Genomic DNA, 21,299 nt, shown 5'->3' on the forward strand with positions numbered 1-21,299 from the left:
ACACAGTCTATCTGGTAGTTCAGACATGTTAAACTTTAAATTTTAAACTGAACACACTTTATTACTGCAATTGCGAAAAAATATGAAGGAATTGTTCAAAATTCACCAAAATTTCACCACAGTGTCTTAAAGCCTTAAAAGTATTGCACACCAAATTTGGAAGCTTTAACCCTTAAAATAACGGAACCGGAGCCGTTTTTAACTTTAACCCCTTTACAGTCCCTGGTATCTGCTTTGCTGAGACCCAACCAAGCCCAAAGGGGAATACGATACCAAATGACGCCTTCAGAAAGTCTTTTCTATGTATCAGAGCTCCTCACACATGCGACTGCATGACATGCCTCTCAAAAACAAGTGCGCAACACCGGCGCGAAAATGAGGCTCTGCCTATGAGTTGGGAAAGCCCCTAAGAATAAGGTGTCTAAAACAGTGCCTGCCGATATAATCTTATCAAAATACCCAGATTAAATGATTCCTCAAGGCTAAATATGTGTTAATAATGAATCGATTTAGCCCAGAAAAAGTCTACAGTCTTAATAAGCCCTTGTGAAGCCCTTATTTACTATCTTAATAAACATGGCTTACCGGATCCCATAGGGAAAATGACAGCTTCCAGCATTACATCGTCTTGTTAGAATGTGTCATACCTCAAGCAGCAAGAGACTGCTCACTGTTCCCCCAACTGAAGTTAATTCCTCTCAACAGTCCTGTGTGGAACAGCCATGGATTTTAGTAACGGTTGCTAAAATCATTTTCCTCATACAAACAGAAATCTTCATCTCTTTTCTGTTTCAGAGTAAATAGTACATACCAGCACTATTTTAAAATAACAAACTCTTGATTGAATAATAAAAACTACAGTTAAACACTAAAAAACTCTAAGCCATCTCCGTGGAGATGTTGCCTGTACAACGGCAAAGAGAATGACTGGGGTAGGCGGAGCCTAGGAGGGATCATGTGACCAGCTTTGCTGGGCTCTTTGCCATTTCCTGTTGGGGAAGAGAATATCCCACAAGTAAGGATGACGCCGTGGACCGGACACACCTATGTTGGAGAAACAGTATTTTTCTACTCTGTTTTGAAGCTTCTTTTTACAGTGTTTGCACAAAGTGGCAGCCTATTCCGTTTTATTGAAAATTTGCCATACAGATAACATTGTGCTCACTCCCGTGGAGTTACCACTGATCGGCTAAAATGCAAGTCTGTCAAGAGAACTGAAGGGGCAGTCTGCAGAGGCTTAGATACAAGGTAATCACAGAGGTGAAAAGTATATGGATATAACCGAGTTGGTTTTGCAAAACTGGGGAATGGGTAATACAGGGATTATCTATCTTTATAAACAATAACAAATCTGGCATTGACTGTCTCTTTGATGCATTTCCACCACAAATTACAAATGTCCACACAAGCGCCTGTTGGAATTTTTTTATTGCAAAAATCTTAAAATACTCTTGGCCACACACAAAAACTGCCTTGGCAATTTTTTTATGTTTTAAATTAACGTTTGGAGTCTCTTATAACCCATCATGTTATATCTTACAGTTTAGCATAATACACCATATTGTGTAACTGTGCAATGTATTAATTTCTGCCGAACTGAAATCAAACAATCTGGCTACAAACTGGAAAAAAAATAAAAAATAATACACCAATGTTTAGGCAAAAAAAGTGCAGCTAACCACGCCCCCCCTTATATACATAAGAACTAAGAAAAGCAGCTTTAAGACAAACTGTAATGCTTAAATGTTTCTATTCTCTTATGTTATACCTGGTTTGCTCAAAGATAAAAAGAAAAACTGTTTTTAGGGCACAGCATGACAGAACTTGGTAATATTTTACTGTTGCCTGGCAGGGGGTCTAATTTTAAGGAGCTTATACTGTTCTTACTAGTGCTTAATTTTGTAAATAATTTAAAGAGTAAAATTTTCCTTTTTATAAAATGACTAAAACTCCCCTTTAAGGATGGATGCTTATTATGGTGCAGAGATGCATTAGTTCCAATTAAAATGGCTGTATAATTTTTTTCTAAAGCATTCTGTAATAAAAGGATGGTATTATAAAGTTTATCTAACATTAAAAACATCTTCCTAAAACAAATGATAAAATAAAATACAACCACAATATTGGCATGCCACATAAATTTCTACAATTTACAATAAAACACAAATATTAATGTACATACAGTAATAATTTATTCAGAAATGTTCAGTTAGGTCATTCTGAGACATTGTGTCTCATTCAAAAAGGAGCAGCATTCTCACCTCAAATACCATAATATACAACAACATACAGCATAGCAAAAAACCCTAACTACTTTCTGATAAACTTTGTCCACGAAAACAAATTTTTGGACAAGGTTAACCAACAACACAGATGTCCTTTTCTTGCAGAGCGCACAGCAGTGTAATATGTTATGCCATAGCTACTGTACCTATGCACATCATGGGACCATGGTAACATTAACTAGTATCTCAAGAAATGGATTGTCATCTGACATGGGAAAAGGGATTGTGTAAAAGAGTCATTGGGTACAAGAGCCATGTTTAACCCATTTTTGCATAATTATCAGTTTTCCCTGATGTATTTAGGTCAGTTGTACTAAAACAAACTGGTACAATTACAATAAATCTGTGGCATCCATTATTTTTGGAAAGACAAAGTATTAGTGATTATTAGCAATATTGAATAACGATGAATCTACAAGTTTTGCATCATCATTATCCTTGTTGTGTGTTCTACAGTAAAGAAGTGAAAACAAATTTCTGCTTTGAATTATGGCTTCCTGAACAACACACTCACCAAAAGTCAAATATATTTACAAACGGTTATTCTTTTAAAATGTGTCGTTAAAACAATATACATGGAAACTGTAAATAATACATTGGAAATGTAATTGTCTTTAGTCATTTCAAACTGAAGTCACCAGGTAAGAGCCAGAATGTCTTTTAGGGCTTTGAGAACCATTAGCGTCTGCAGTTTCAGTTTTTGAATCAGATTTTTTTGTACTACTAGCAACAGGCGTGGGTATTTGGGATGGTCGTGATGTAGTGTTCTCCCCATTGCTTTTCCTTGGGCTAGGATTATAGTTAAATGGAGTCACTCTGGCAGCAACAGTCCCGCTTGGTGAACTGTGTTTGCTTGAACTGCTTGAGCTGAATGGCGTACGCTCCGCCACTGTATTTTCATTTGTCTCTTGCCCTACAGACTGAGAATTTATTACAGGCTTTAACTCACCTCCTTTTGTTTCTAAGCCATCTAATTTAATAAATGACTTTTGTCTGTTTTCCAGAAAAGCTACATTCCCATTCCCAGAATTATGTCTTCCTTTGCAGTCCTTCACAGGCTCCTCCTTTTCCCCCTGCTCTAATATACTGTCAATAACTGGGGGAGTATTGCCAGTAGGCGATTTTCCTGATCTTGGATTATTAATTGGACAGTCCTCAATCCTAACCCATACATCCTCCGTTTTAGAGACAGCTGGTGCCATCTGGTATACTAAAGTTTTAGATTCTATACTGCTGTTAGACTCAGCAAGTGTGTTTGATGAGCCATTACTTACAGTTTCAAGAACTTCACTTTCCTTTATTTTTCTCCAAGTCCCTTTTGTAGAAGGTTGGCAATCTGTGTTAGATTTGGACCCTGGAAAGGAACATTGCTGTTTTTCATCTTCACTTTTAGCTTTCTCACTGGATTCAGAAGAGGCAGACAAAATCGAAGAGGAGCTTCCAGTTCTTCTCCATGTACTAACACGAGGAAGAGATGATGAATGCTTACTGTGCTCTCGTTTCCATGTACCTGATCGTGTGATTGGAAGTCGTGAAGGGGACTCAGAATGGGATCGAGTAATGTCATGCCGCTTTCCTGGTCTTCCGTCAGCAGTTTCTGCAGGAGGATTAAGGTTAGGAGGCATTTTACGCCAACCACCTGCTTGTATCACATGTGTTGATAATGACATATCAGGTAAGGATGGACTTAAAACTGGTGTCTGGGTCTGTGACCGTGTTGGAGAATCTGCTCTAGAAGAGGAAGACAAAGACTCAAATGATGCAGATTCTTCTAATTTTCTCCTTAGTGTTGGGCTAGGTGCTTCCTTGATAAATGTTGACTGACGAACCAAAGCAGGCCTTTCTGATTTGTCAGACTCACTTCCGCTGGATTTTGTTGAAGACATTCTAGAAAGCTCTACCTTTTTATTTGATCCACTGTTTGCACTTTGGTTTAAACTTTTGGATGCAGACTCACTTCTTGGTATACTACTTGGAGTTTTGGGTAGATTGGATTGCTTGCTAATATTTGGTTGGCTCATCTGCCTGCCAGGAGATGTATATGACATTTTGCTCGAACCTGATGACTTAGTGGAAGCTGTGCTAGGTGATGCAGTTCTGGGTAGTTGTGAGAATTTATTAGGGGGACTTATTCCATTTCTGCCAGGTGAAATGGAATTTCGACCAGGTGATTGCATAGGTCTACTTAATGGCTGCTGATTTGGTCTTGAGTTGGTGGAATCTCTTGATCCTGACCTTGAAGCCCCTTTACTTGATCCTCCTACAGTAGATGCCTGTTTATTGCTATATAATGGTTCAGTTTTCAAGGGCTTAGGTCCCCTTGGTGAGCAGGTGTTCTGATTTTCATTAGGACTTTTTGACGGAGTCGTTTTTACAGCTGGCACAGTTTTTGAAACGGGGCTTGTGCTGGGAGAACTGGCACGGACACCAGGAATATGGATCATTGTTCTGCCACGAGAAATAGAAGGCATATTTGTATGTACTGACGGCTTACACTGACTTGAAAAGTCCGAACTGGAACGAGATTTTCCTGTAATTATACTTTTATATACTTTTTTTCCTCCTTTAATTCCTTTAGTTTCTTCCTCATTTTTCTTATTTTCCGATACACCTTTCTCTCCAGGCTTCAATATTTTTGGCCCTTTGTTTGTAGAGATGGGTTTTTCTTCCTTATCTGGTGTAAGATGAAATGGAGATCCAAGAGAGATTCCAGATTTTAAAGAAAGAATTGAGTCAGAATCAGAAGATCCTTGTCGGGACAATGAAACAGCAGCGGCGGCTTGATGTAAACGACTAACAATTGAATTAGCACCCTCCTGAATAGCTTTCCAGTCAAAACTTTCAGAGTCAGGTGAAAAAGCATTTTCAGAATCAGGGCTCTGTAGATCTCTGAGATCTAGTGTAAGGTCTGGCTCTTCTGCAAGTATGCCACCGATATTGTTAGAACGATTTTTCTCATTTTCACCCTTGGTTTTAGAAGGCTTTTTCTTTTTTGGCATGGCAGAGCTTATACATTCTTGTAGCAGATCATCTTCAGAATCAATGCTCAAGGAACTCAAAGAGCTGTTCCTAGAAAAGCAAACCGGTGTATCTTCTACATGAAATGATTTTGGTGCATAACCTGAGGTTTGAGGTCTGTGCAACGACATCTGTTGTTCAGAGGGTTCCGTTTGTTTTGTAGTCTCAGCTTCTTTATTGTTGTTTTCTTGATCAATGTCACTTAATGAACTCAAAGATGAATTGCGAGAAAAGCAAACAGGAGTGTTTTCAATTGCAAATTTTTGCATTTTCTCATCAGTAGCATCTCCTCTATCTGAAGACACCTTTGAAGGTATAGAAAATGAAGTTTGATTGGGTAACAATGATTTTGGTGGACTTCTAGAAGCTGTATTACTGTGATTAGCTTGTACTCGTGTAGTGGATTGATTTGAAGATACATGCTCAGTATTCTTATTTATTCGTGAATCTGCTTGATTATCTTTTTCTTTTCTTAACTCTGCCTTTTCTCTGGAAAAATCAACATCATCATCTTCAAAATCAAGAGAACTTAGTGAATCATTTCTGGAGAAACAGTATGGTGTTCCCTCAATTGGTGTATAATGGTGAGGTGAATCAAATGCAAAACTACCTTTTGCACGCTCTTCATTATTTGGAAGCTTATCGTTAACTTCTCTGGGATGATTTTTAATACCCTGCTTTCTTGCCTCACAATAAGATTTTTCATTGCCAAGGTTCATTTTTGGATCAGTGATTTTCTTTGAACGGCCCCTGTAGTCAGCTGCTTGAGGCATTGGTTTCACTGGTGATGTTGGCTTCTTTTTCTCTCCTTCCTGTGAATTTCTATTTGATGATGTACTAGTTGAAGTATGATGAATCTGATCCATAATCTTTTTGACTCTGAATGGTTTGTGACTTTTACCTTTGGGCATGGCAGAATGTATGCACTCTGCAAGAATGTCACCTTCTTCAGTTTTATCATCATCCAGCCCAGATGAAGGGTTGTTTAAACTTTTATTTGCATCTTTATCATCAGTGCTCCTACCTTCTGTTGGGATAGTGTCTCGCTTTTCAAAGCTAGTGGACACAGGAACAGTACTGGATTGTTCATTGTTTACCAGTTCATTAGGCGGTGATTCTATTGTGAGATCACTTAAAGATGTTGCTGTAGAAAAATTTATCGGAGTACCCTCAACACAGTATACTCTAGGCATATCATCTGTATGTGTGAAGCTAACATGCTTTTGAGCATGATGTCGATTTTGTGGGGGAAGAAGTTTATATACAGGAAGTTGACTTGGTTTCCTAGCCACAGGTGGGGCTGTTTTTGTGCTCTGTTGAGTTTTTTTGTTTTTTCTTGAAGATTTTGTAGGCATAGCTGAAATTATACATTCTTCTAATATGTCAATATCATCATCGGTATCGTCTAGGATATCCTTTTCTGGTTCTGATTGCTTGTCTTCCTTTTTTTCTTTACGATCAACAGACTCCTTGGATTTATCCGACTCTTCATTTCCTTGGTCATTTTCAAGCACAGGGGGCATAATTTTAAGTTCTATGTCCTTTTGAATATATGGTTCATCAAGACTCAATGCACTGAGACTTGACGCACAGGAAAATCCATCTGGTGTGCTCTCAGTAGCAAAATGCAATAAAGTATCAGCTTCCTGAAGAACTTGAACTCTTTGAACTGCTGCATGTACTGCTGCCTGCTTTGAACCGGATTCCCTTTCATCATTATCACCAGTCACTTTAGGCTTGTTTGTGTCTCTTTTCATTTGTACTGCCTGAGGTGGTGGAGGGGTCTTACTTCTGCTTGGAGGCATTGTCTGTCCAGGGCTGTCAGGAAGATCACTGGGGCTTATAATACCACTTACCATTCCACTGCAAGGCTCACTCTGCACAGAACTGGCTATTGAATGGCTCTCAAAGCTATCTAAGGAGCTCACAGAAGTGCATCTGCTAAACATTAAAGGTGTTTCCTGAACATAATGTTCAGGGGGACTTTTTGGTGTCTGGGCACCACTTTTTGACGGTGATTTTGCACCTGAAGAAAATTCAACAGATTTATGTCTAGAAGCATCTGAAGGGGACAAATTAGATTGTATTCTGCTTGTTTTTACTCGTATGTGGTGTGAAGCTGATCGTGCTTCAGTCCCTGAACTCTCTTTTGATCCTGTACCTCTGTTGTCTTTCATTTCAGTTATTTGAAGAGTGTTGTTAGAATCAGTGCCACGTGTACCTCTTTCGCGCCCCTCTATTTCATCTTCAGCAGATGACAAAGATGACAAAGAGCTGCATCTTGAAAAACATATTGGAGTATCTTCAACACAATATGTCTGCATAGTTTCTTGGTTGATAGAACAGGGTTTGTTTGAATTTTGCTTTTGCCTGTTTTGCCCATTTCTGGATTGAGCAGAACTTGGATGAAGCTGGTTTTGTCTACTGGTGTTTGGTGATGGGGTTGGTGTATTACTGCTAGATGCTGCAGGTTCTTTCTTTGGTCTTTGCTTAGAGTTCTTTGCAAAGGAAAAAGATGTTTTTTGTGCTGGTGGTGGAGCATCTGCAGGAAATTTTCGACTGTAATCAATTGGCTGCTCTACATGATGCTCCTCTTGGTTGTAAGATGTAATACTGTAATTAGTTTGCCTCTGATTTTCATCCTCCTGCTGCTCCTCTTCAGAATAACGTTCACTAAAATTAGTTGTCTTATCATCATCATAGTCATCATCCTGACAATGAGACTTTGAAGGTTTCTGATTTATTCCAAGATTAGAGCTCCCTCTAGCTTGATCAGCTTGATTATTAATGCCTCTAGCTCTGTACGGAGATGCACCATCTTGCTTTGTAAAGTGTGGTGGGAATTTTTTATGCTTTTCCTCATTGTTTTCAGAAAATGCATTGTATGGTGCTTTGGGATTTCTTTGTTGCCTTTGTTCATTTTGTTTTATTTCATTATCTATAATGTGTTTGGGTCTAGCCCATCTTTCATTTTGACTAGGGCTTTGTCTCCCAGAATTCAATTGCTCATCTGAATATTTTAAACTATAATTTATTGGAGTGTCCAGTTCTGTGTCATTATCGTCCATATGATTAGCACTGTGTATTTTGTGTGCTAGATCTGCAGGATACTGTCCATAACTGCAAAATTTACTTTCATCATCTTCAGAGTATGACTCAACAGAGGGTTTAACTTGGCCACGCTTTCCATAGCCATCTGTGCTACTAACGCTGTTTAAACTGTCATTTGATGCTCTTTTATATTCCATTTTTGTAAATGACACTGGGCCTACCCTGCCAGCATTCTCTCCTTTAGTAAAACCATATGAATTTGAATGAGGATGGTTAGTAGAAGTCTTTCTATGAGCAGTTCTTTCATCTGAAACAGATCCTGAACTTCTGTCATCCTGTGTCATATGCATGCTTGATACTTCCTCCATAACTTTAGCAATCTGAACAGTAGTTGACAACTGCATACCAATACGCTTTGAATTGTTTCCAGCATTATCTGCTGCAGAATGGTAACTGTTGTGTCCTGTTGGCCTTTCTCTATCCTTTTCAGGCCTGTTAGCATCTACAGTTCTACTAGAAGTGGATGATGGTAAAACAGTTGCATTTATATATGGTGAAAGAACTGTTAAGTTACTAGGACTAAAACTGTCTGAGCGGCACATGTTATCATCATGTCGACCGCAGTCACCAAAAAAGTTTTGCTTGTGTCTCTGCTTATTACGATGAGATGTTTTTGGACTTAAATTATCAATGTTATCAAAAGTCTCAGACAGATGTTGCGCATCAAGCTCAGCTTCCAAAGCTTTCTGCTTTCTAACGTGAAGAGATGGCACACTTGAGCCAGGGGACATGATATTTGCATCTTTATATTTAGATGGTCTGTTCGCCATTAGATTTCGTAAAGCAGCAGCACTCCCCATAGCAATCATTTTGTGCTTTGAATGGATAAGATTTTTAAGCATGCTGACAGCACCCATATCCCAAAGGGCTTCTTGATCTTTTGCATTCCGTGCTGATAAATTCCACAAGGTCCCACAAGCATTGCTAACTATAGTCAAGCTGTGTGATTTTAAATGCTGTAACAAAGTCTGCAAGCAGTTGTTCTCCCTTAAGATTTGCCTGTAATTAAAAATATAAAGAAAAGTTACATTAAAATAGGGACATACAATGAAATCCCCTATAAAATATATTAAGCAAAGAATTTTTTTTTTTTGTGTGCCTATTTTCATGTAATTTAATCTTCAAAATTGTGCATCTCCCTCTTCTCCAGAGAAGAGAACCTGTTTGCTGTAGTTTGTTTGACCCTGCTATGTGCTACATAGGGATTGTAAATAAACAAAAATGAGGTTTGTTCCATGTGATTAACTAGTATGAACATGGACCTACATACTACTACAGCTGTACTTTCTACCATCTGGTATAAAAACAAAACAAAAATGTAAAAGTAAAGACTCCCAAAAACTCCAAGAGTTTTCTATCCCTCCCACCTCAATGATTAGCCAGTCTAGCAAAGAAAGGAGAAGTAGAAAGGTAGGAAAGGACAGAACAGAACTAGAACTGCCGCCAGAAAAATTAAATATGGTAGGCCTCGTGGAATCTCACCACCTCAAAAGATATTAATTTATCAGCTAAGCATACATTTTGTTTTCTTTCGTAAGGTGATAAGAGTCCAGGAGTTAATTACTTCTGGGAACTAGAACTAATACCGAAGCTGTGGAGTCCACGAGTAATGAGGGCGGAATATTTAAAAGAAAAAAAAAAATGCAGGCACCTAATTTCCAGATACTGCTGACGGGAGAACTTTCCTACCAAAAACTGCCTCTAAAGATGCTAGAAACTGAGTGGTAGAATTTAGAAAAGATATGCAGGAATGACCATGCTGCAGTCTTTCAAATTTGCTCTATAGAAGTCTCATTTTAAAATGCCCAAGACGTTGAAATTAATCTGGTAAAATACGCTTTGATGGTGAATATTCCGCCTCCAAGTAAGCCTTGCAGATTAAACATTTTAACCGAGAAGCCAAAGTAAGTGCTGTAGCTTTGGTGGAGAATATCCCGCCTCCAAGTAAGCCTTGCAAGTAAGATTGCTTAAAGGGACACTGAACCCAAATTTTTTCTTGTGTGAAAAAACATAATTTATGCTTACCTGATAAATTCCTTTCTTCTGTTGTGTGATCAGTCCACGGGTCATCATTACTTCTGGGATATAACTCCTCCCCAACAGGAAATGCAAGAGGATTCACCCAGCAGAGCTGCATATAGCTCCTCCCCTCTACGTCAGTCCCAGTCATTCGACCAAGAATCAACGAGAAAGGAGTAACCAAGGGTGAAGTGGTGACTGGAGTATAATTTAAAAAATATTTACCTGCCTTAAAACAGGGCGGGCCGTGGACTGATCACACAACAGAAGAAAGGAATTTATCAGGTAAGCATAAATTATGTTTTCTTCTGTTATGTGTGATCAGTCCACGGGTCATCATTACTTCTGGGATACCAATACCAAAGCAAAAGTACACGGATGACGGGAGGGATAGGCAGGCTCATTATACAGAAGGAACCACTGCCTGAAGAACCTTTCTCCCAAAAATAGCCTCCGAAGAAGCAAAAGTGTCAAATTTGTAAAATTTGGAAAAAGTATGAAGCGAAGACCAAGTTGCAGCCTTGCAAATCTGTTCAACAGAGGCCTCATTCTTAAAGGCCCAAGTGGAAGCCACAGCTCTAGTGGAGTGGGCTGTAATTCTTTCAGGAGGCTGCTGTCCAGCAGTCTCATAGGCTAAACGTATTATGCTACGAAGCCAAAAAGAGAGAGAGGTAGCAGAAGCTTTTTGACCTCTCCTCTGTCCAGAATAAACGACAAACAGGGAAGAAGTTTGGCGAAAATCTTTAGTTGCCTGCAAGTAGAACTTGAGGGCACGAACTACATCCAGATTGTGTAGAAGACGTTCCTTCTTTGAAGAAGGATTTGGACACAAGGATGGAACAACAATCTCTTGATTGATATTCCTGTTAGTGACTACCTTAGGTAAGAACCCAGGTTTAGTACGCAGAACTACCTTGTCTGAGTGAAAAATCAGATAAGGAGAATCACAATGTAAGGCTGATAACTCAGAGACTCTTCGAGCCGAGGAAATAGCCATTAAAAACAGAACTTTCCAAGATAACAATCTTATATCAATGGAATGAAGGGGTTCAAACGGAACACCTTGTAAAACGTTAAGAACTAAGTTTAAACTCCATGGCGGAGCAACAGCTTTAAACACAGGCTTGATCCTAGCTAAAGCCTGACAAAAAGCCTGGACGTCTGGATTTTCTGACAGACGCCTGTGTAACAAGATGGACAGAGCTGAAATCTGTCTCTTTAATGAACTAGCTGATAAACCCTTTTCTAAACCTTCTTGTAGAAAAGACAATATCCTAGCGATCCTAACCTTACTCCAGGAGTAACCTTTGGATTCGCACCAGTATAGGTATTTACGCCATATTTTATGGTAAATCCTTCTGGTAACAGGCTTCCTAGCCTGTATCAGGGTATCAATAACCGACTCAGAAAAACCACGTTTTGATAAAATCAAGCGTTCAATTTCCAAGCAGTCAGCTTCAGAGAATTTAGATTTTGATGTTTGAATGGACCCTGTATCAGAAGGTCCTGTCTTAGAGGTAGAGACCAAGGCGGACAGGATGACATGTCCACTAGATCTGCATACCAAGTCCTGCGTGGCCATGCAGGCGCTATTAGAATCACTGATGCTCTCTCCTGTTTGATTTTGGCAATCAATCGAGGAAGCAGCGGGAAGGGTGGAAACACATAAGCCATCCCGAAGTTCCAAGGTGCTGTCAAAGCATCTATCAGAACCGCTCCCGGATCCCTGGATCTGGACCCGTAGTGAGGAAGTTTGGCGTTCTGGCGAGACGCCATGAGATCTATCTCTGGTTTGCCCCAACGTCGAAGTATTTGGGCAAAGACCTCCGGATGAAGTTCCCACTCCCCCGGATGAAAAGTCTGGCGACTCAAGAAATCCGCCTCCCAGTTCTCCACTCCCGGGATGTGGATTGCTGACAGGTGGCAAGAGTGAGACTCTGCCCAGCGAATTATCTTTGATACTTCCATCATTGCTAGGGAGCTTCTTGTCCCTCCCTGATGGTTGATGTAAGCTACCGTCGTGATGTTGTCCGACTGAAACCTGATGAACCCCCGAGTTGTTAATTGGGGCCAAGCCAGAAGGGCATTGAGAACTGCTCTCAATTCCAGGATGTTTATTGGAAGGAGACTCTCCTCCTGATTCCATAGTCCCTGAGCCTTCAGAGAATTCCAGACAGCGCCCCAACCTAGTAGGCTGGCGTCTGTTGTTACAATTGTCCAGTCTGGCCTGCTGAATGGCATCCCCCTGGACAGGTGTGGCCGATAAAGCCACCATAGAAGAGAATTTCTGGTCTCTTGATTCAGATTCAGAGTAGGGGACAAATTTGAGTAATCCCCATTCCACTGACTTAGCATGCACAATTGCAGCGGTCTGAGGTGTAGGCGTGCAAAAGGTACTATGTCCATTGCCGCTACCATTAATCCGATCACCTCCATGCATTGAGCTACTGACGGGTGTTGAATGGAATGAAGGACACGGCATGCATTTTGAAGCTTTGTTAACCTGTCTTCTGTCAGGTAAATCTTCATTTCTACAGAATCTATAAGAGTCCCCAAGAATGGAACTCTTGTGAGAGGAAAGAGAGAACTCTTCTTTTCGTTCACTTTCCATCCATGCGACCTTAGAAATGCCAGAACTAACTCTGTATGAGACTTGGCAGTTTGAAAGCTTGAAGCTTGTATTAGAATGTCGTCTAGGTACGGAGCTACCGAAATCCCTCGCGGTCTTAGTACCGCCAGAAGGGCACCCAGAACCTTTGTGAAGATTCTTGGAGCCGTAGCCAATCCGAATGGAAGAGCTACAAACTGGTAGTGCCTGTCTAAGAAGGCAAACCTTAGATACCGGTGATGATCTTTGTGGATCGGTATGTGAAGGTAAGCATCCTTTAAATCCACTGTGGTCATGTACTGACCCTTTTGGATCATGGGTAAGATTGTCCGAATAGTTTCCATTTTGAAGGATGGAACTCTTAGGAATTTGTTTAGAATCTTTAAATCTAAGATTGGCCTGAAAGTTCCCTCTTTTTTGGGAACCACAAACAGGTTTGAGTAGAACCCTTGTCCTTGTTCCGACCGCGGAACCGGATGGATCACTCCCATTATTAACAGATCTTGTACACAGCGTAGAAACGCCTCTTTCTTTATCTGGTTTGTTGACAACCTTGACAGATGAAATCTCCCTCTTGGGGGAGATAATTTGAAGTCTAGAAGGTATCCCTGAGATATGATCTCTAGTGCCCAGGGATCCTGAACATCCCTTGCCCAGGCCTGGGCGAAGAGAGAAAGTCTGCCCCCCACTAGATCCGGTCCCGGATCGGGGGCTCTCGATTCATGCTGTCTTTGGGGCAGCAGCAGGTTTCCTGGCCTGCTTGCTCTTGTTCCAGGACTGGTTAGGCTTCCAGCCTTGCCTGTAACGAGCAACAGCTCCCTCCTGTTTTGGTGCAGTGGAGGTTGATGCTGCTCCTGTTTTGAAATTCCGAAAGGGACGAAAATTAGACTGTCTAGCCTTAGCTTTGGCTTTGTCTTGAGGTAGGGCGTGGCCCTTACCTCCTGTAATGTCAGCGATAATTTCTTTCAAACCGGGCCCAAATAAAGACTGCCCCTTGAAAGGTATATTAAGTAATTTGGACTTAGAAGTAACATCGGCTGACCAGGATTTTAGCCACAGCGCTCTACGTGCCTGTATGGCGAATCCTGAGTTCTTAGCCGTAAGTTTGGTTAAATGTACTACGGCCTCCGAAATGAAAGAATTAGCTAGTTTAAGGACTCTAAGCCTGTCCGTAATGTCGTCTAGCGTAGATGAACTAAGGTTCTCTTCCAGAGACTCAATCCAAAATGCTGCCGCAGCCGTAATCGGCGCGATACATGCAAGGGGTTGCAATATAAAACCTTGTTGAACAAACATTTTCTTAAGGTAACCCTCTAATTTTTTATCCATTGGATCTGAAAAAGCACAGCTATCCTCCACCGGGATAGTGGTACGCTTAGCTAAAGTAGAAACTGCTCCCTCCACCTTAGGGATCGTTTGCCATAAGTCCCGAGTGGTGGCGTCTATTGGAAACATCTTTCTAAATATTGGAGGGGGTGAGAACGGCACACCAGGTCTATCCCACTCCTTAGTAACAATTTCAGTTAGTCTCTTAGGTATAGGAAAAACGTCAGTACTCGCCGGTACCGCAAAGTATTTATCCAACCTACACAGTTTCTCTGGTATTGCAACGGTGTTACAATCATTAAGAGCTGCTAAGACCTCCCCTAGTAATACACGGAGGTTTTCCAATTTAAATTTAAAATTTGAAATATCTGAATCCAATCTGTTTGGATCAGAACCGTCACCCACAGAATGAAGCTCTCCGTCCTCATGCTCTGCGAGCTGTGACGCAGTATCAGACATGGCCCTAGTATTGTCAGCGCACTCTGTTCTCACCCCAGAGTGATCACGCTTGCCTCTTAGTTCTGGTAATTTAGACAAAACTTCAGTCATAACAGTAGCCATATCTTGTAATGTTATCTGTAATGGCCGCCCAGATGTACTAGGCGCCATAATATCACGCACCTCCCGGGCGGGAGATGCAGGTACTGCCGCGTGAGGCGAGTTAGTCGGCATAACTCTCCCCTCGCTGTTTGGTGAAATTTGTTCACATTGTACAGATTGACTTTTATTTAAAGTAGCATCAATGCAGTTAGTACATAAATTTCTATTGGGCTCCACCTTGGCATTGGAACAAATGACACAGATATCTTCCTCTGAGTCAGACATGTTTAACACACTAGCAAAAAAAAAAAACTTACAACTTGGTTATAATCTTTTTTAGCAAAAACGTACTGTGCCTCAAAGAGGTACTAAACGATTAAATGACAGTTGAAATAATGAACTGAAAAACAGTTATAGCATCAAACTTTAAAACAACACAACTTTTAGCAAAGGTTTGTTCCCATTAGTAAAATAACACTAATTAAATTTGACATAAAAAATACAAAGCAACGTTTTTATTCACAGTCACTATAAGAATTCTCACAGCTCTGCTGAGAGAATTTACCTCCCTTCAAAGAAGTTTGAAGACCCCTGAGATCTGTCAGAGATGAACCGGATCATGCAGGAAATATAAAAGTAACTGACTGGAATTTTTTGATGCGTAGCAAAGAGCGCCAAAAACGGCCCCTCCCTCTCCCACACAGCAGTGAAGAGAAACGAAACTGTCACAAATAAAAGCAAAAAAGGCTGCCAAGTGGAAAATAATGCCCAAATATTTATTCACACAGTACCTCAGCAATGTAAACGATTCTACATTCCAGCAAAAACGTTTAACATGATAAATAGTTATTAAAAGGATTAATGACCTTTAACAGAGTAGTTCCGGTGAAATACCATCCCCAGAATACTGAAGTGTATACATACATGTCATTTTAACGGTATGGCAGGATTTTCTCATCAATTCCATTCAGAAAATAAAAACTGCTACATACCTCAATGCAGATTCATCTGCCCGCTGTCCCCTGATCTGAAGCCTTTACCTCCCTCAGATGGCCGAGAACAGCAATATGATCTTAACAACTCCGGTTAAAATCATAGTAAAAAACTCTGGCAGATTCTTCCTCAAACTCTGCCAGAGAAGTAATAACACGCTCCGGTGCTATTGTAAAATAACAAACTTTTGATTGAAGTCATAAAAACTAAGTATAATCACCATAGTCCTCTCACACATCCTATCTAGTCGTTGGGTGCAAGAGAATGACTGGGACTGACGTAGAGGGGAGGAGCTATATGCAGCTCTGCTGGGTGAATCCTCTTGCATTTCCTGTTGGGGAGGAGTTATATCCCAGAAGTAATGATGACCCGTGGACTGATCACACATAACAGAAGAAAATTGATTTTAAGCAACATTCTAATTTACTACTATTATCAAATTTTTTTCCTTCTCTTGGTATCTTTATTTGAAATGCAAGAATGTAAGTTTAGATCCCGGGCCATTTTTGGTGAATAACCTGGGTTATTCTTGCTGATTGGTGGCTAAATTCATCCTCCAATAAAAAAAGCGTTGTCCAGAGTACTGAAACAAAAAAGAAGTTTAGATGCCTTCTTTTTCAAATAAAGATAGCAAGTGAACGAAGAAAAATTGATAATAGGAGTAAATTAGAAAGTTGCTTAAAATTGCATGCTCTCTGAATCACGAAAGAAAAAAATTTGAGTTCAGTGTCCCTTTAAAAACCCTTAAAGCCTAACTACACCAAATTTATGTAGAAGGCACTCTTTATAATTCTTAGGATATGGACAAAGAGAAGGAACCACAATTTCTCTATTGAAATTTTGTATGAAGAAACTACCTTTGGTAAGAAATCTAATTTGTGTAAAACTCTTAAAACCAAATTAAGGTTCCAAGGGGAAGAAATTGGTATAACAACTGGCTTTAGTCTGACTAAAGCTTGAACAAAATTCTGAACATTGGGAAGATTAGCGATTTTTCTATGATAACAGAGAGCTGAAATTTGACTTTCAAACAGCTAGCAAATAAAACTTTGCCAAAACCTTTCGGTACAAATTGCAGAATTATGGGAATTCTGTAAGAATGCCAATTAAAATTCTGCTTTTTACATTAAGAAAGAAAACTTTCCATACTTTGCCAGGCTTTCTAGCCTGGAAAAAAGTATCACCGAAAGCAGTAAAAAAAACCTTGCTGTTTTAAAACTAAACATTCAGATTTCAGACCATCAAGTTGACTCGAAATCTTGATAATAAAATGGATCTTGAGATAGAAGGTCAAGACAAAGAGGAAGAGACCATGAAGGAAAACTTCACATTCGAACTAAGCCCACAAACCAAGTTCTGCGAGGACAAACTGGCGCTATTTTTTAATTACTAAATGATAGATCCTGCATTATTCAAACTATCACTCTTGGAAGCAGAACAGTTTGAGCAAATCTTAATGCCAGACAAAAGGACCAAGGAGCTGCTAGAGTACCTACAAACTCTGCATGAAGATAACCGCACCTCGCAAAATATCTAGGAAGATTTTTGATTAATCAAGAACACATCAGGTCTACCTTTGGAAAACCCCACCTCTTGACTACCTGAATAAAGACATCTGTAGGATGAAACCATTCCCTGAATGAATGGATTGATTCCCAGAAAGGCTCAATCTCTTGCTGAAAACATTGGGTTTATTCAGGATAAAATACAAGTGTACTAAATATCCTGAATAAACACAGTTTTCAGCAAGAGATTGAGCAGTTCTGGGAATCTGGGTTATAGAACTAGAGCTATTTTTAATAGTGACTCTCAAGCAACCAGAATTATTACACTTATCCGGAATCTACCAATCCCCATGGGTGCCGGTTAATTGAGATTCTACTGTACCTACTAAACTGCACCCACTCCTCTGTACTCACATACTGCTCGCATGACAGCTACCAGTAGAGAGTAAATCTAGTGCTCCGTACTTCACAGCAGAGGATCACTGTAAGGAGTATCCGAACGACCCAACTGGAGGAGGCTAGGGGACTGGTCCCTGAGACACCTGTGGCATGGATTATTTCACTACCCTGTACTTCAATCTTCCCTCTCTCTTTCTGTAGCAGCTCTTTGAGGAAAAATAAATGGGCCTCAAATCAGTCTGGGGATCCCTCTTAATGAAAAATCTTAAGAGCACCTCAACTCTTCACCTGCCTCATTAGAGGCAAAGATTTAGACTGGCTAATCAGTGGGTGGGGATATAAAACTCTTGCAGTTTTTGGGAATCTTGTGGCCAGGAGTTGAATTAACTTGTGGACTCTTACCAATTTATGAAAGAAATCTTCATTAAAAAGCGTATATGTAGCTACTTCAAGAACAGAAGTGTCTATATAATAATTAGCCAGTTACGAAATGTAATGCATATACTGCAAGTGTAAACTAGACAGCTTGACAAATGCAGACAGAAGAGCCCCTGCCCCCAGAAAGATAAGCTAATAGGTCAATTGTGCATAGTGGTGGCCTAAAGGTTACAGGTACATGAAACACAACATTTTTCTTTTAAAATTGTTATCAAATTTGTTTTATTCCCCTGGTACCCCCTTTGTTGAAGGAGCTGCAATGCAATACCGGGAGCTACCAGGTGTCATTGGTTCACATCAGGTGAACCAATAACAAGAGGCTTATTTGTGCAGTCACCAATCAGCTGCTACTAGCTCCCAATAGTACATTGCTGTTTCTAAGTGTATCTAGGTATGATTTTAAACAAAGGATACCAAGAAACCAAAGCAAATTGGGTAATAAAAGCAAATTGGAGAGTGGTTTAAAAATGATATTCTCTATCTTTAATTTTGACTTTACTGTCTCTTGCTGATTGTAGGGCTTGGTCTAAAAGAAATTTAGAGGTTTAAATGTCAAAGTATATAAAAGGGACACTCAAGTCATTTAACTTTAATGATTCAGATAGAGCATGCAATTTTAAACAACTTTCCAATTTACTTTCACCAACAAAATAAAAATGTGTAGTCTTTTTATATTTACACTTTTTGTGTCACCAGCTCCTACTGAGCATGTGCAAGAATTCACAGAGTATACGTATAGGCATTTGAGATTGGTTGTCACATGATACAGGAAGAGTGGAAATAGACATTGAAATTTGTCAGAAAAAAAATTCACTACTCATGTGAAGTTGAGAGTAAGTGCTATTGTAATTAAAGGTGTTATCTATCTTTTAAACACTAACACATTTTGGTGTTGACTGTCCCTTTAATGAAATTAAGAAGTAGATGAAAGGACTCAAATATTTGTTGTGTTATTGCTAAAATGTAGACCTGTGACACTCATAATTCACAAGAATAAATATCAAAATTTGGAAAGGTGGGATGATTGTCAACAATGACAAAATCCTGCATTGCTTTAGAGTTAGAAGGGGGATTTCATAGAAAATAGTTTTTGGTTTTAATGTCAATTCAGAATGGTGGGGAATAGGCTGTAAGAAGACAAATTTAAGTGTTCGGGCATAAGTAGTCCTGTAACCCAAAAGGAGCTTATTTAATAAACAGCAGGGACCTAAAGATTGGGCCTTGAGGTACCCCAAGAAAAAGTAGAAAAAGATGATTGATGGGACATAAAACCCAAAATTTCTATTTCATGATTCAGATAGAGCATTCAGTTTTAAATAACTTCCTAATTTACTTCTGTTATCTAATTTGCTATGTTCTCTTGGTATCATTTGCTGAAAGGCATACCTAGTAGGCTTAGATGCAGCAATGCACATATATGCCTCTTGTCACCCAGTGTTTTCAGCTAGCTCCCAGTCATGCATTGCTGCTCTTTCAGCAATGGATACCAAGAGATGAAGCAAATTTGATTATAGAAGTACATTGGAAAGTTGATAAACATTTTATTCTCTTGACTCATGAAAGAAAAATGTAGGGTTTTATATCATTTTAAAGTGACAGTAAAGTCAACATGCACAGCATGGTATTTTTAACAGCTTTCCAATGTACTTCTATAATCAATTTGCTTAGTTCTCTAGGTACCCATTGTTAAAGAGTAATCCTAGATGAGCTCAGGAGAGTGCACATGTCTTTAGCCATCTGGCAACAGTGTTTGCAACAAAGTTTATAGATATGTTAAACAGTCTTAACTTTTTTTAAAAGTATCCTTTTAACTGCAATCATTTTTCATAGCCAAATTCCATCAGCCATTAGCCATATTAAATCTGGGCTTTAGTCCACAGACAACAAGTTTAGCCAATGCCTTTAAGATAACATAAAGCACATTGATTTGCAGTTAAAATACATAAAAAAGGGGCAAAAAATTAAAAAAAGGTTGCAAAGTTGTTTCATTATGCATAAGTAAACATTTTATATAAAAATCCCAAGGGGTTATCCAGTTAGGATAAGTACTAAAGCCGCTTACCTAAATTGGGATGAGAATTTAACAGTGGTTTCATGATAGCAGGAATGTAGATACCATGTCCCACTGTTACTAGCAAGCACAAGACAAAATCTTACAATATGAACAATGGTGACAGATATCATTAAATACACTGAAAACAAGAATCTACACACACCTGTGGTCTTCATTAGTGGCAATTAAACTGGAGACATTACGTAATATTCCACCTCCACTTTCAATGATAGCTAGTGTGTTCGTTTGGCTTCTGTAAGTTAAAGTGCTGACTAAAAACGCCAGTGCCCGATCCACAGAACATATGTCTGCTTTGTTCTCTGTGCAGTGTGCCGACAAATTCCACAAGGCACTTAGCACACTCTTCAATGTAGACTCCTTGCAAAACAAACACAAAACATCAAATAAATATCTGAATACAAAATACACATCATCCATGTCCTATATACACACCAAAGCCGGAGCTCTAAAATATTGGGGGGGGGGGGGGGGGGGGGGACGACTTACTTTAGGCTCTGATATATAATTGTGTGACGCTGTTTTATCATTGATGCCGTTATATCATGTGATGTCATTGATGATGCAGTAGATGCCATGTATGATGGCTGATTGATTATATTTACAACACTGGATGTCCTGTCTGATTTCACAAAATATCTCCAAATGTATGTTTGTGGAGGGGTAGAAGAGGCATTTCAACATGTTGGTCACTACATATATTAATACAAGGCACAGTAACTAAAAGGTACTTCAGTTTCAATATTTTTAACAAGTAGTATTGCTAAGCAGATACTATTTGGGCCACACACACACACAAAAAAAAAAAAGACATAACATCCAAGCCGTGACCGTTTACCTTTTTAACTTCCAATGCACATTCCATTAATGCTTTCACACTTCCGACTTCACGGAGGGTTTTTTTGCTATTTACATCTGCTCGCCAAGATAAATTTCTCAGTACACTTGCTATAACCTGAAAAAGAAGCAAAGAAACCAGAGTGACC

The 21,299-nt window shown here is 39.5% G+C and overlaps 1 protein-coding gene across 1 annotated transcript in view; it reads right to left on the reverse strand.

Moving 5' to 3' along the window:
- Window positions 1-1,411: 1,411 nt before the first annotated feature.
- Window positions 1,412-21,299, reverse strand: part of APC (APC regulator of WNT signaling pathway) — a 119,718-nt gene continuing 99,830 nt past the window's right edge. Inside the window, exons 11-13 of the mRNA XM_053696581.1 lie at window positions 21,152-21,268; window positions 20,459-20,673; window positions 1,412-9,413 (exon numbers count right to left, since the gene is read on the reverse strand). Coding sequence (XP_053552556.1) covers window positions 2,909-9,413; window positions 20,459-20,673; window positions 21,152-21,268 — 6,837 coding nt within the window. The 3' untranslated portion in view covers window positions 1,412-2,908. The remainder of the gene's footprint in view (window positions 9,414-20,458; window positions 20,674-21,151; window positions 21,269-21,299) is intronic.

Source organism: Bombina bombina, unplaced genomic scaffold (genome assembly GCF_027579735.1).
Source record: "Bombina bombina isolate aBomBom1 unplaced genomic scaffold, aBomBom1.pri scaffold_881, whole genome shotgun sequence".
Taxonomy (NCBI): domain Eukaryota; kingdom Metazoa; phylum Chordata; class Amphibia; order Anura; family Bombinatoridae; genus Bombina; species Bombina bombina.